Source organism: Rhipicephalus microplus, chromosome X (assembly GCF_043290135.1).
Source record: "Rhipicephalus microplus isolate Deutch F79 chromosome X, USDA_Rmic, whole genome shotgun sequence".
In the NCBI taxonomy this organism is placed as follows: Eukaryota; Metazoa; Arthropoda; class Arachnida; order Ixodida; family Ixodidae; genus Rhipicephalus; species Rhipicephalus microplus.
This window is the reverse complement of record NC_134710.1, coordinates 105,647,807-105,664,091: the sequence shown is the minus strand read 5'-3', so window position 1 is coordinate 105,664,091 and position 16,285 is coordinate 105,647,807. Positions and strand designations below refer to the sequence as shown.

The 16,285-nt window shown below is 44.6% G+C and overlaps 1 protein-coding gene across 1 annotated transcript in view; it reads right to left on the bottom strand.

Annotated features, from left to right (window-relative positions):
- Positions 1 to 4,700: 4,700 nt before the first annotated feature.
- NK7.1 (homeobox protein NK7.1) overlaps positions 4,701 to 16,285 on the bottom strand; it is a 164,474-nt gene continuing 152,889 nt past the window's right edge. The window contains exon 3 of the mRNA XM_037428129.2: positions 4,701 to 12,940. Within this exon, the coding sequence (XP_037284026.2) occupies positions 12,317 to 12,940 (624 nt within the window). The 3' untranslated portion in view covers positions 4,701 to 12,316. The remainder of the gene's footprint in view (positions 12,941 to 16,285) is intronic.

Sequence of the window (16,285 nt, the reverse complement as noted above, 5' to 3'; positions counted from 1 at the left end):
CTCTCTTCAACTGCCCACTTTAGCCGAACGACGGCAATTGGCAAGGATAAAGTTCTTGTTTACTGTTAAATTTACTTTTCGACAATAAAGTCGAAAAGTAAATTTAACATAAACACAACAAAATACTTAACGCCACGCCGCGGAAGAAACCAAAGTAGTGTAAACGATTACACATGCGAAGTGCCACAACAGCGTGTCAATGTATATGCATGCAAATTCATTTTTTCCCAAAACAATTCGTCAGTGGAATGCTTTGCCATTACCACTGGTTCATTGTGACTCACTGGATAAATTTGAGAAAGGGCTCAAAGATATTTTTCTGTAAGCATGGTCTACTATGTTAATTTATTGCAATTTGTTTGTATGCTTACTACGACTGCACTGTTTTTCCTTTAGCCTCAATGCCGGTGTTTCCAGTGTATGTCATGTAACATTTACAAATTCAAGTGTTGCTGTTTAAATTGCTGTATGATGTGAATGTATTGATATTTGTCACTCTTAGTATGTCCCACCCCTGTAACAGCCAAAAGACTAACAGTATTCGGAAAAATAAATATATAAAAAAATAAAAATACTAGCCAGTTTTTAAGTTGTCCCTCTGAGCGAAATATTTTCAGTAGAGAAGTTGTAGAGCCAGCCTCAATACTAATCATATCCGAGGAATTTTCTAAAAAGTGGTGCACATCAAGGGTACGGGCTGTCATGCGTTCTCGTATGCTGTGATCGTGTGCTGTTCTGGTCGCTTGGCGTAACCCAGGCCAAATGTAGCATAGCCAACTGTATCATACTGAGCGCGCGCTTGCGCCGAAGAGAAGTATTCTTTCTCTCGATCTTCGGGTAACTAGATCAATCAATCAATCAAACTTTATTTCAGGAATGCATACATTTACATGAATAAAATTCTACGGTACAGAGGAGGTCCCGAAGTTAGAAAACTGTCGGGGGGACCTCCGTTAGAGAATAAGTCAAGTGCGATAGCAATGCAGCAAGCAGTGAAAAACACTTTGTACGAATTAAACAAAGAATGGTTAAAATTTCATAACAACAAGATAAGTGACATTAGGTGCGGTAGCTGCTACTATGGCTAGGAAAACACGGCAACATAAATGCGAATAAAAATTAAAACAGGAAGCAATGGAGAAATAGAAAAAGACAAAAGAAAATTAGAAGAAAAATAACAATAAATAGAAAGTGAGAGAGAATAATACTGCAAAAAAAAACAAATTGAATAGGAAACATGAGAGAGAGAAAGGAAGAAAGGAGAGAAAACCGAAGAGGAATCGTCTACAGAGCTCGGCACCTCCGTCAGGCTTCACCCCACAATAGGGCACAGCTTACCTATTATTAGTATTTTGTTTTCATAATAACTGCTGCTAAAGCTTAAGCTTCTTCGGGCTGCAAGGAAAGCGAGATTTTAAGATTGGTCGCATAAGTAGGTGCTTGAGCGCACCCGCAATCGCAAGAATGTGCGATGCACGAGAGACAGACATTAACTCGGTCAACGCAAAGGATAAAATGCTCTCAGCAAAACAGCCCCCCCCCCCTTTTTTTTAATTCTCTTTATTTATTTCTTTGTTTTGATCAAAAATAAATTTACAGTCTGTAGACTGTCTAAAAATTCATTGAGACGGCCTGCAGCCTGTCTAAATCCATTTTTGTGCTAGCTGCGGCGGCAATCACCCTGCGTTCCAATGTACTCGCTTACGGCTCCACTTTCAAAAAGGGGCTTGAAGCTTCGCACGGACGTGGTGAAGAAACATGTAAATTTGTTTTGGTCATTTATTTATTTATTTATTTATTTATTCATTTATTTGGGAGGGATCGTCCGACGTGAATATCCTGTCATTACCTTTTTTTTTTTTTTGTCCCTCGTGTGGTTCCAACTCACGAAATCGCTCTGCAGTAGACCAATGGAGACAAACACGCTCGCGGCGAGAGAGCGACGCACACTTTCCGCGACAAGCCGTGCTCTCACCCCCAGGGTCAGCACACTTACACAGCGTACAGAGCGAGAGCCGGCCGGGTCACGCATTGAGTCGCTATATCGGCCACGCAAGACTGTCTCGCTACTGCTGGCGCGCGATTCGCGGTACTGGAGGAATTAAGCGGAACAGGTCAGCGATGCCGGGCGAAGGTAACTGGACCGCGGCGAGTGCATTCTACCGGCGGCATCCGAGCGGGCCGCGGCTCTCGGTGGCTGTTTGTGTCGTGGTGCTCGCCGCTTTTGCTGCTGCCGCGGCAAGAAGAGGGCTGAACATGGAAAGGGCGGCCCGCGCGCCGAGGCCTTTGCCTGCGGGATTGGCGCGCCAAAGGGGGGCCGCTGTCAGCGCCAGGCGGCCATGGCTGCCGGCGTTCGTGACAGCGACCGACGCGGGCGCCTTCGCCGCTCGTGTCTCGCCCCCCTCCTGCAGCTACCGCGTCACTCCCTCTCCGAAGAAGACGAGAACCGAGTTGCCACTTGTCGATAGCCGGAACGGTCACGCGCGTTGCGCCGCGTCTGCGCGCCGTCGCTCAGGCGCGGCCAGTCACCGCTCCGGGCGCTTGATTGCCCGCGGAGAAAGAACACGAGGTGTCGCGGTATATCCGCGCGCCACATGACTGAGCCCACCGCTCCTAAATTTCGAAATTGGGTGGGGGTCCGGATCTCTGTCGCAAAGCACATTTTCGCTTTATCTTAATTTTTCATACTTCTGCTCATTTGCCTGTTTGTGATGTCGAAACAAGGGTCGTCCCCGAAAGGGCGAAAGTTTCGTTTCGTTGGGCAACTACTCCAGTTAATGGAACAGCTTCTCTTGAGTTTTCTTTTCCTTCAAACTCTCTCGGACTGTTCTTGATTGCAGCCACGCTGTTGACATAGGACGATCTATACCCTGCTTGTACCATAATGTTAGTAAAAAAAGGGGGAAGGATGGAATGGTAGTGATTGCGCAGACCATAGCTGCCTGGCCCGTCGCAACGTCGTGTCACAACGTGATATCTGGCTTTGTGTAGCAAAAGTATAAGAATGAGCAATCACAACCTCACAAGTTGCTCAAGCATTTTCCTTGACATACAGATGGTGTGTTAATGTTGCCTCACAACAACAACAATAATAATAATAATTATTATTATTATTATTCCTTAGAAGTAACCGTTTCCACTTACCTTTGAGATACGTAATGTCACGCACTCTATTACTGTCGCTTTTATTTTCAGTCACGTGTTACCTCCTCGGTAAGATCTAAAAAAGTAATTTACTTTCGCAGTTTTCTGCAAATGACAGCGACACTATGCATCTTTTGTACATTATTGGAAACATTTCGGCGCGCACACAATAGACAAAATACAAAAGGCGAGAAGACAAGCAGGCGCTTCTCACCTTTTGTTCTTTTTGTCTCTTGTGTGCACGCCGAAATGTTTCCAATAATGTCATCAAACCAACTCACACAGCCTTCCATAGTATTGCATCTTCTGTAGTTATTGGGTGGTCACTCAAGCTATAGCTAGTAAACAGTGTAGTCTAAGTTTTAGGGGCGAAGATACTTAAGGCGTAGGCCTGTCCGCCGTCGTAGCCAGCACTAGTACTCGGAGTGCTCACGAGATGGCGATGGCGCCGCTGCGCTCGCTCCCGTGACTCTAATGCGTAGGAAACAGACAGACAGATGGACGGCTATCTTGGTGATGTACTGGGCAAGATTGGATTCACAGTTTTACCGCTGAATCCCCGGAGCTTCGCCTACACATCATCAATCATTCCGTGGATATGCTGTGATTTTTTTTTTTTTTTGCGGGCGCTACGAAACAACATCGGCTGCTCTGGTGGACATGGCACTCAGCTGCGGGGTTGAACGTCGATCTTCGTAGTTCGTTCACTGCTACTGTATTCCGTCGGTGTTAGAATAAAAGGGGCTCGTCTATCACAAATTCGGTAGACGTAAAAGAAGCTCAGTAAGTCCAACTGAATGTTTATCCCTGAACTGCTCTGTAGCCAGTCGTTCGGCAACCACAACTTAAGACAGGTAAGGCATCCAAGTGTGGAGGCGTAATGCAGCCGTCCATGTGTTCCGCCATGGTGGCCGGCCTAACCAGACACCGTGCATCAAGTATCCCTGCGAACAACCGCGTTAATGTCTTGATGCCGTGACATTGCCATAAATAAAAACAATTGATAAATACGTACGAATAGGTATTTCTTTATCTTGAAATCGTACAAAGAAACAACGGTGCACAAGAGATTACGTGTTTTGCATGCCACTATTTGTTGCAAAAATATAAAATGAGCTTTAAGTTAGAGACGAAAACATGGCGCTTTTGTGTGTGTTTGTGTGTGGCAAAAAACAAAAAAGCCTTTTTCTCGAGCTATAATCATCAGCACTTGAGTGCTCTTCAGCTCCTGTTGTACTTGTGTATTCCTTATTTTGTCTGCGGTTAAAAATGTTTGTTATGATGATCAATTTATCAAGTAATATTATGATTGTCTTAGTTTTTGAGCATGTCTTCTTCCACAGGAAGGAAGAGCTTTTTGTTACCACGCATTTCTCCATTTGTCTCAGAGTGGCGAAGTGGTATCGTATTAACTCGACGAGTAAAGGAATGCACATATTCTTTGCTTCTGTCGTGTCCCAAGCTTGTCTGGGAAGATCTCACCTACGCCTACACTGTACGAGTATAGTCCATACGAGATGTGGGTAGGAGAAAAAAACTGAGCCCAAAAGACATCGTTCATTTCAACAGCAGTTTTATATCTACGCATTCACACTCTACTTACAAATCTCCGCGCATTTCGCACGCGGAGACAGCAGAAGCCACTCGCTTCACACTTCATCGCAATCCTCACCATGAAAAATGGCACAATTATACAAGAAAAATAAAAGGAAACAACACTCAAGTGCTGCATGGAACAACGTTGACGTGGTGTTCACAAGTCTAAATGGACTTCTGGCGTAGCCAAAACTACTCCAGAGTATCAATCTGCAGGACGTAGACTATGAAGTATGGACTGCATGCAAAGACACGGGATCATTGCACAAGTAGAACACTACAGTGAATGCTTCGCTGGACTTGCCAAAACTGGGTGCCCTTCCGTGAAGCAGAGGTAGCGCCCTAGACACCATGGCTTCTTTGGCGTAAGAGAACGCCAAGGGCGTCTCTCACAATGACTAGAACTCTGTAGTAGCCTGACTGCGAATCTTCGCGTTAAACGAACAGTTTAATCCAATCCCACCAGGGTGCCATTCCGCTCCTTTGCACGCAGTCAGTTTCAGCACCCAACGAGACGCCACGATTCCCGCGAGATTCTGAGTACAAAGCAGATTGTTAGCGCCACACGGCGGAGTAAATACAGGTAACTCTGGTTCGTGAGTAATCGGAAACAAATATGATACTTGCTGAAAATGCAGACATGGAGTATAATAGAAAGAAAGGACAGTTTTTTAACAGAAACGCGCGCACGCTTTTGTATTCGAAACCAAGCAGTGCAATTCGTATTAGTGAACCTTTGACTAGGTCAGTGTTTACGTACCAAGCATTGTTCATTTTTATGTACGCCTCGTGCCGTTGCAGAGTCATGTACTGTTGTATTGGCGTGTCTCTCTTTCCAACTGCTACTGTATTGTTTTACCATAGTGCCTTCTTATTACTTGAACCAGCGTATTAGCTTTCGAACTACTCTTGAACCTACAGCCGCTGCCATCACTCAACCGGTCAAAGTTGAGCGAAGACGAGGTACGCATGATAAAAGCTGACTTCATTAAATTCAGGCACCAACAAAACTTAATCAATAACTTTTATCATAAAAAACAAACAAAACAACCAAGGAACCTCGCAGGTATATAGCACTAGTACTTTATTTTTTTCCCTTTGAACCTCTAATAAATGAACTGAGAAACTTCTAATGGGTATCAGCGATCACATTAAACTTTTTCAGAGCTGATTGTACACATGAAACTGACCTACTTTGCTGCAGTTTTGGGCGCTTTTAAGTGATGTGCTCTTGGGCGTTAACGATAAGTCATCATGGCCACCATATTATTGTTTCATGTGTTGGTGGCTTGGTGGTAATAGAAGAGCTGCCGTATCGGTGATTCTCTCTTTTCACAAAGTGGAAGGGTTATTTGATACGGTACGGTGCTTTAACATATGCGACAGTACACTTTCTTTAGAGGAACTGCATTATCACGCACAACGTTTTGTTACTCTTCTACTTGTTAGCCTATAGGGCTCTCTGATACTCCCGACATTCAGCTCAGAGTTATGTAGGAAGACAGAACCTCAGTGAAACAAACGTAATTTCTCTCAGAAAGCTTTGTGCTGCTATGTTCATCTTCATTGTTCTGTTACCTTTTGAAAATTCTTCAAGCCAGGACAATGAAAAATATTTCACACGAAATGCTTTCAGAATATGCAGTTCAGAATATGCAGTTCAGAAGGTGCAGGTCTGTGCTCTTTTCCTTCTTGTCCATTTTTTTTTTTTTGCAAAATGTCATCCACAATGGGATACCAACTCGCCCAACTCTCGGTTCTTCTATGCATTTCCGGTACGTGCCTTGATAACAGTAATTGCGTAAAGTATTGGCAAAGTGCTGTGTGAGGAAAAAATGACAAAAATATGATATATTGCACAATGAACAAAGTTTACAACCGGATTTGGCGCGATTAAATCGCAAGGTGTATCACCGAGATCAAGCGAAAAAAAGAAACGAACACTGGAGTATCTACTAGATGCACAAAACTTAAATCACCGAGTCTCTCTTAACACAAATATATTCTCAACGACAATTAAAAATGGTACGTAGCATGGCATGAGTGACTTCAAATAAGAGAGAGAGAGAAATACAGACGCACGAACAATCAACTGAATAGCTATTCGTTTCTATATACACTCTTCGTCAGGATCAATTCTTGCTACTATGGACGAGTGCCCAGAAACTTGTTCGCACATCCTCTCTAGTCCACGTTGTATTGTGTTCGCGTTTGTGATCTGATGGCACGATGCAGCCGAAGAGGTTCATCGGGGTGCGCTGAATCGCTTCCTATATTTCCATCTATTTCCCGCGAGGCGCGCATGACCATACGAACATGCCAGATATGCGCCAAACGGAGGACGAAAGCCTGGCCAAGTTTTATGTTCCACTCAGGCTCAATGCTGATAGGCACCGAACAGTAGGCGACTGTCTTCGTTCAACCTTTGCTAGGATAACCGTATTCGCTACGATGTGTGATCTTCCCGCAAGATATTGCATTGATACGAATTTCATAACTCACGCAATATTAAGCGCACACTATACGGATTAAACGCACGCGCTATTATGGTTTCTCTCATCGTAATATTATTTTTATGTGACCAGAGACTTTATCTTTGAATGCAGGTAATTGTCGATTTGTTAGCAGACATGCGAGTAAAGCGGGATTCTTGCAGAACTTAGCCTATTAAACGTTCCTTCATTTCGAGTTGCCAATCGATTTCACATCGCATCACTACAATACGGGAACCTAGATGAAGTCATGTGGACATTGTTTTATTGTTTCCTGCTAATTTCAAGCGAATAACAATTTTTCGATTTCACAGTATGCGTCTTCTTGCCTGCTCCATTACCAGGCACTGATCCACACTGTTAACGCTAGCGTTTCAAGAAAAATCACAATATCAGCGATAGCTGGACTGCTTGGCTTGATTTGCTCCGTGTTTGGAGCGGTTCGCTAGAACAATCACCTCAATATACAATGAATGGCTAATGCCAGGCTAACTGCTCGCGACCGTGTCATCTACCCTCGAGGAAAGTTTGTTCACTCCATTCGTCGTGAGTGGTTTCCTGAAAGTCCAGAATCATCCTTCGCGGGAAGTTCCTCAAAGCTTTCAGATTTCTGTCCAGAATCATCCTTCGCGGGAAGTTCCTCAAAGCTTTCAGATTTCTGCTTTCTTTTCACGCCCCCTATCATACACAACAGGCTTTCGTATATTTTGAATCTTCGCGAACCGAATGTTACCAAGACGAGCCAAGTACGTTACGTCGCCACCAGCAAGCGGACCGCAATTTCTCTCTACACACCAGTAGTAAAAAAATAAGCTCGACTAACGACACTCATCGCGGTACTTTTTCCAGCGCGTATCGTGTGCTACATATTTACATATTTATATATATATCTGTTATATCTGCAAATAAATACGCCATTCTCGGCACACATTCAAGAATGCAGTATATGGCAAGGACGACTGTTCTTTAGAAATACAAAACAAAATTAAACATCATCGATGGCTAATATGAAGGCCTGACCCAGTAAATGTCTCTAAACAACACTCACTCGGCACTTCGGCCTTTTGTCCAACTGCGCCAGTCTGATGCCTGGCGGCTCAAAGAGAGCGCAACTTGCGCGACGGCTAACACGAGTCACCCGTTTAAAATGACGTTATGAGGAGACATGGGAACCAGTAGTAATATACGGACAACGCTGACTCTAAACACGCACACACGACGCAACAGGTGAGCTTCAAGTAACTCCGAGGCCGCTATATCAGCAATCAGCCAATGCTACGAGTATTTCCAGATGAAACTTCAACTTCGTATTTTCCATTCACCGTTTAGCGCAGCATTGTATTTTGTCACGTCCTGTCATAAATGAACAGGGATAGCGCAAAACATTTAGCCGCTACTCATTGAAAGAAAAATTGAGTACATGACAAGCTTAGCCTGCTTAAACTAATTCTTCATGCCCAATAAGAAATGGCTAGTAAACTTTCAATAAAGCGCGTTAAAAGAAGGCAGAAAGTGGTTCGTTAGTTAACAGGAAAGTAAGCAAGAATGTGGTTCCTTGACAGCGATATTGAAATCTTGATTAAGCTTGAGACTATATTCCGCCTCTGTTCAGCGACTCGCCGTAAATCTGTCGTGTTCGAGAGATTCATGCCCCCGGTGAGGTTGTTTCTCACGCGCTAGTTACATCATTCGCGAACACCTGCCCTGCAGATAGCATGAGTCGTGTGTAAATACCCTGTGAGACTCCAAGCGCCTTGCCTCGCAATCAAAGGCAAGGGCACATGAGAAAATGTAATTACATACAAGCTTGAACGGTTCCTCCTTAATATGCAAAGTGCACGGCTGGGCCAAAATATTTAGAAACGAGGATAACACTTTGTTATTACTATCATAGCTTTTACCGCAGCATCTTGCTCGCTTACGTTTGTGGAACATTAACTGCAGATATCCTACGTGCCGAAAAGAAGCAGAATGTTCATGCTCTCCTTCTACCATGCCATTTTACTCAACCGGCAAGAGTGAGAAGCAGCCTATTTGCCGTACCGAATGGAATACTTTGCAGCGCTGCTAGTATTCCCAATTTGTGACCTTTAAAGCAGGATTATGACGAAATCTATTGACGATTTACATGTAACTGTCACTAAAGGAACTGTCAACCACGCAGAAGCCAAAGCAAAGCGTTTGAAAGTGAGTGCGTTCATTTCTTTAAGGTATTCCCGTTAAGTTGTTGCCGAAAGAATGTATTTCTGCGTACACCCAAAGCCCTTCAGAACTAAGGAGGAAGCGCACTGCCTGAATGTTTTTTTGCTTCCGCTTTCGAAGGCAGAAAATCAACGCACTTTATACAATCACGCAATAATTGATGACATCATCGCTCAATACGGTAAAACGTGAGTGATCTCGACTCGAGCGCTGTACAAAGTCGGCGAAAACATGCTTACAACAGTGCTGATAGTGTGATTATATGTGAGTATGACTAACGGAAGTGATTTTATTGGAACGGACAGCGTCGTCAACTGTTGACGGTTTTACCCCTTGCCCTAACCCTCGCACAAAACAGAACCGAAACTCTTTCTAGAGGCAGTACATGTTGTTCAGGAAGGTGCGCTCACCCCAACCTCTAGTTTGGCGTTTGTTACATAGTACCGGCTTTATAAAAACTCGTTTAACAGCGGGTCACGTGCAAGACTTCCTGCGTCAGTCCAGTATTTGTAGAAGACATGGCTACATTATTCCACGCTCAAGAATATGGCACCGAGTATTGGTATCGCCATTTTCTCATGCAAGTGTCAATGGTACAGATCTTCGTTCATATGACGCAGGTCCGTTTATTTCGTGCACGTTGACTGTAACGCTATAATGAAGACACCTAAATGGTCATCAGACGTGTTTGCGGCAGCTTATAGCATCAAGGACCCCCAACCAATGGCTCAAAACAAAGTGCTGGTTCTGATTATATGCATCTTCTGCAAGTCACAGCCTCTAACTATCTCATATTTCATTTAAGTTACATAAATTAAATGATGTTACAATTACTGGAAAGCATGATTGACAAGAATTTGCATTGTTTCGCTCATATTTGCACTTAACGAAGTCATTAAGCTTCAATACGCGTATGGAAAGTGCATAACTTGAACTTTTAAAACGATTACGAGTGGCTTAATAGAGCTGAAAAGGATAAAGTATGACCGGTCTTCTGCCAATTAATGAACCCTAATAAAAAGTTGGCCGTGAGGCCTAATACAGATATCATTCACGCCGAAGGAATCTATAATTTTTTTTTTCAGATAAGTATACACATCGGTAGTACAGGATGACCCCAATACTCCACTTAGAAATAGCTATATGCGGGTAATGGTGCATTTCACGCCTATTTAGGCCGAGTACTTAACAACCGATGGCGAGATAAAAGATGATCTTGAAGAAGCACTGTCGTTGCCTTAAATTTACCGATGATTTATTCGTCTTGGATCATAAATTGGCGACTGCACTTCCTGGACTCCTTCGCTAATAATACCTCCAGGTTCGCGATAGGCTGAAATTTGAACATACGAACCATTATGACGTTGTTGTATGACCCCTCGGTTCTCTCCAAATGCCAAGATGTATTGAGTATGCTCTCTTTCTCTTTGTATCACCTTTGTATTTCTAATTAGTTGAGCAACAGCAGAACTCTCAAATCTGCGTTACTTTACAAAAGAAAAAAACGCTTAACGCTGTGTTAGCTTACAGATAAAAATAATGCTCTTTTAATCAAAACGGAGCTGTGCTAAAAAAACTAAGTAGTTTTGATAATGCGCGAAGAAGTCATTACACATTTCACTTTAGAATGAAGCAGCGCAAACAGCGAAGACAACGAAAAAAAAAAAAACCTTACTCGCGACATTTTAGGTGACCTTGCTACAAGACAGTAAACTCTCGAAACAGCGCTATTTTGTGGCACTTCGGCCGATCCTTTCGACATGTTATTTAAACCGGGTTGTCAAAGCTTTCGCATTCGCGAATATTTCAATGACCGGTGCGCTTCAGTTATCGCATGTTCAAGTGAGTGCGCCTCTGCATGGCTACACTGTGGTACTGAATATTGCCAAGCCGTCAGCCGCTATATCAGACAATACTGATGTGCTGTACGCTGTAAGACTATGAGCGAAACAAAGCAATGTATTGACAAAAGAGTGTTGAAAAATAGGGAAAGATTTTTTCCAAACCTTAAACGGCATCTTCACATCGAAATAGTGTGGCGCAGCTGTTTAAACACGTAATCATTTCCCAGTCGCATTTTCAATAAGTTGCTTCGCTTTGGAAATTCGTACCTTACCAAACAGAAGATAATACAATGCTTCAAACAAGCAGGTCAGATATGCGTCGAGCCCGTTGAGAAGTTAATTGTTTAGCGTGTCGCGTTAAATGGCTCGCATTTCCCATTTGCCAAAGGCGGTAACTGGCAAGCAATTTATATTTGCCAACTTTTTAAGAAAAGTTAGTTGCCAACAACTGTTTGTTAATCCATGTGAGCGTGCTATCTCGCTATAGAGTCAACTTCTTGTGACGTTAATCAGTGGCAGGAGCGGTGACTTCAAGCAGAATAAACCAACCGAATCATTTGCTCTCGTGGTGATCTGTTAAAAAATAAATAGCTGAGCTGTGAAACATGATAGTTAATGGCACACTCTTGCACATTGTCTTCCTTCAGCCTTTGAAGTGGAAAGAAAAAAAAATGCGCCAGGGCCGATCGCGATCACTGTGGTTGTTGAAAGCGTCATCATCTCGACTCCCATTCCAGGTTGCAACGGTACCGGCTCGTCATCCGTCGCATCTACCTTCACATGGCATTAGAAGACAGTTCGTCTCTCCCCGTTCCCGCGGTGCCCTTCGGAGCTGTCCTGGCCAGAGGTCGGCAACGCGGGATTTTCACCTTCCGGGGAAGACGTGGCCACCAGCGCCATGTGCAGCGTCACCCTACACTTTGTCGTCACAGGCGACAATCCTGGCGGGGACCCGACGAGCGAGTGCACCACGGGTGGAGAAGGCAATCAGCCAGAGCGAGCACCCCGAATAAGCAAGCTCTAGTCTCGGCTCGCGGGTCACTGTTCCACCTGCCCGCTGTCCTGAAACTTGTCCGTTTCGTCACAAACCAACACTGTCGCCGACCTTGGGCTGGGGACGATGCCGAAGCCATCACCGTGCTGCTTGGCGGCGGATGCCACTCCCGTTCGGGACGTCAGCTCGGCGGTGGCTTCCCGGAACGGCCGCTGCTCGGCGCTAAGACTCGGGGAGGACTCTCTGCACGCGGCGTCCACACCGTCCGAGCTGAGGGCCGTGGTGCCATTCTCCATCTTGTCCATGTCGGACGAGGGCGGGTAGTGCTGCGAGCTGTCGTCAGTTCGGTCGCCCGAAGAAGAAAGGTTGCTGAGATCACTGACGCCGCACGGAGACGGCTTGGCAGAGCTGGTTCCAGAGAAGCTGTGGTGGTTCACGCTTAGCGCGGACGAGCTGTTGCTACCGGCAGCTGGAAGCAGCGGGCTTCCGGCACCGCCAGCTGCCTTGGTCAGGCCTAGTGGCTGTTCACTGGACGAGACCTTGGCAGCGGCTGCGGCGCCCTTAGCCTTGGCTGCCTTCTCGCCGATCTTCAGCTCGGCCGCCTCGGCATTGGAGATGCCGTCCTGCTTCTTCCACTTCGTGCGCCGGTTTTGGAACCAGATCTTCACCTGCACCACAAAGAACAGAGCAAAACGACTCGGTCAAACTTTCACATCGAATTCTAGATCCATAATGCTCTCGCGATACGCATTTTGCCTAAAGCCTATCAATGACGCAGAACAACCTGAGTTTTTTTTTTTATTGAGCGAAGAGCAGAGTTCGTTGCCCTTTATTGTTTCTCTTTATTCTTTTCCTTCTCTCCTTTTCTTTCATTTCTTTTTTGCATCTGCTTCTTTCTATTTCTTTCTTGCTTTTTCTATCTTTCTTTCTCTTTGTTTTTGTCTGCTTATTTCTATCTCTTGGTTTCGCGTCATTTCTGTCTTTCTCTTTCTGTCTGGCACTGTTCTTTTTTATCCCTTTTGGCGTTTGTTTCTTTCTTTCTATGTCTTTTCCCGAATACTCTATTTTTCTCCTTCTTTACTTCTATTACTTTCTTTTTCTCTGCCATCTCTCTATTCTCTCTTTTCGAAGTGCAGGCTCTTTTCGAGGTGGAGGATATGTTTCATCCACTTCGCTGCAGGGGCAGAGTTCCCGTTTAACGCTCACACCTGCTGTAGTCTTCAGTGGGGCTTGCCAAATTCTTCTTGCAGTTACCCCCCAGTGGTCTGCGGACATTATAAAGTTTTGAGTACTTCCGTAAACAACTCCACCATTGATAAAAAAACGCCAGGCCTGCGCTGAAGGCGCAGCACAGTCACAGTGAAAGCTGGAAGAGCGGCCTTTCAGAGCCATTTCTAAACACTCATTAGACAACTGCTGCAAGCACACTTGCTTGATACCCACTAGGGCATTAATAATGAATTTTGTTGGGTAGTAGGCAAGCATCCGCTATGCTATATTTCGTCGTTCTTCTGAGAAGCGTTGTATCCGAACACTGGCAAGGAATTGAATGCCAATTGTTCATGCAGTGGCTGACGACGATCGTTAAACCTATACATATCGATGGCTGACGACGATGAGGAATTATGGCTGAAGTGGGTATGCGCCACAGTTAATAAGGGAACAAGAACAACCTTTCCTTTTTATGTATGTATGTATGTATGTATGTATGTATGTATGTATGTATGTATGTATGTATGTATGTATGTATGTATGTATGTATGTATGTATGTATGTATGTATGTATGTATGTATGTATGTATGTGACAACTTATATTTCCACTTTTGCCAGCTGCCCACTACTTCGTCTTTGCAAACATCTCACCACGCCATATCACCGACCATGAAGCAAATACTGTTGAGAAGTAGCCAATATGCAATGCAAGATGGTCGCGTACTTGTATCCAGGTGCGCGTTAAAGAACCATACATTGTCATACAGTGTCCAATGCTTGCTCGTAGGTGACCACCTATAGTTCCACCTTTGCAAACTGCCCACTACTTCGTCCTTGCAAACATCCCACTACGCCCCATCACCAATCCACCACTTCACCGACCATAAAGCTGTTATAATGAAGGGGGGACGAAGTGACGTATAGCTACCACTTACGAATCGTAGAATTTCTTGTATAAATATATACAGTATTTGTATATATAACCCTCCAGCGCTTCGCCCCACTCATCATCATTCACTCCGTGGATATGCTGTCATTTTTTTTTTCTAATTTCGCGCGACGTGGTTACGGGCACCGGCGGCGGCGGCGGACAACTGCGCGTGACCCGAGTTGTGATCTCATAACAGCACTCGCTGTAAAACGAGAATTAAGATTTGTACGCGAACTGCGATGTGTATTAATGAGCGCTGTGTATAAATGTGCCCCCTTGTGGAGACAAGACAGCCGACAATAAATTAACTATATGTTATCATTTGGCAATGCACTGACACTCAAGGAACTCTACCTGTCTCAAACGTGGCCTCGGGCCTAGCTTATCGCTGATGATCGATTGATTTGTGGGGTTTAACGCCCCAAAATTACCACAAGATATTTAGAGACGCCGTAGTGGAGGACTCCAGAAATTTCGAGCACGTGGGGTTCTTTGACATGCACCCAAATCTGATTACAAGGGCCTGCAGCATTTTCATCTTCATAAAAAATGAAGCCGTCGCAGTCGGGATTCGATCCCGCTACCTGCGGGTCAGCAGCCGAGTACCTCAGCCACTAGATCACCGCGGCGGGGCGGCCTACCTTATCGTGGTACGATCGGACGCCCTCTTTCCCTTACGAGTAGCAGTTTTAGCGGCGCATCATGTGTTCGTATCTAGAGTGGAGACCTAATTTTCAACGAAAATGCACAGCATTTTAAATAACGCAGTGCATTTGAGGCCATTTTCGCTAGCTCTATCACATCGCAACAAAGGACCCCTCAGGTTGCTATTAAAGTAGTTCGCGGTCATCTGAACTCATCTGTTACTCAGGGGACTACTACTCATGTGTTATTAACAAGAGAAGGTAATTAAGCTATATTAGGCAATTGTAAAAAAACTGATTTATGACATGGCTACAACGCCTATCATCATACAATGGCAACCATTTACCTGTAGCTACACATTTTTTTCTAATTTGTTTGATTTTATTCGTCACCAATAATAAATTTTGATAGCTTGCTTGTTGGCATTTTCTTTAATCTCTAACGAAAATTAACACCTTTGAGCATCTTTTGCTCGTTTTGTTGAGAACGCCTTCACAAAGTAAATTGTTAGAAGAGGCGAATATAGGGTTCAGCAACGTTCTGAAGTCGTGGTCATCAGATAAATTACCTGGAAGCATCTTACTTCGTGTCATTCAAGCTCTAACATGCACCCGTACGGGATCTAGACAACGAATGAATATTCTGACATTGCCTCGCGAAGTGGCACTCATCCTTGAAAACTTGAACGCTCTCGGGTGTATGAGAACCTACGAACCTCGAGTAACTTCGAGGCTGCTAGAAGAGCCAAACAAAAAAAAAAGTGTAGCAGCATGTTTTACAGTACGTTACGTTTGGAGGCGAAAGCCTGCTGCACACTTGGCTGTGCAAGAAGTTGAAACATCGAAGACCAGACGTCGTGCAAGACATAACGAGCCACAGTGAGAGACACGCAATAAGTTAGATGGACGTTGTCATGTTATTGCGATCGTCCCGGCCCCCCTTTTGAAACTTTGTGCACCTCACGTGATGTTTGCACTACGTCTGTGACAGGCCCACCTTTCATCAAGCGATCGTGCAGTGTGATGACGTCGTTGCATGGCGTCATTGTGTGACGTCACATAATCTTGCGATCTGTGACATTTCTAGTATGATTATATTTCCGCAGTCCGTGACGCCATAGTGTGACCCCCTCAAGTAATGTAACACCGCGGCGTCATTAGCGGTGTTGGTCACGTCGGTTTTTGGACCCTTTTCATTCGCCTGCTGTGTTTTGCGCACAGTGAG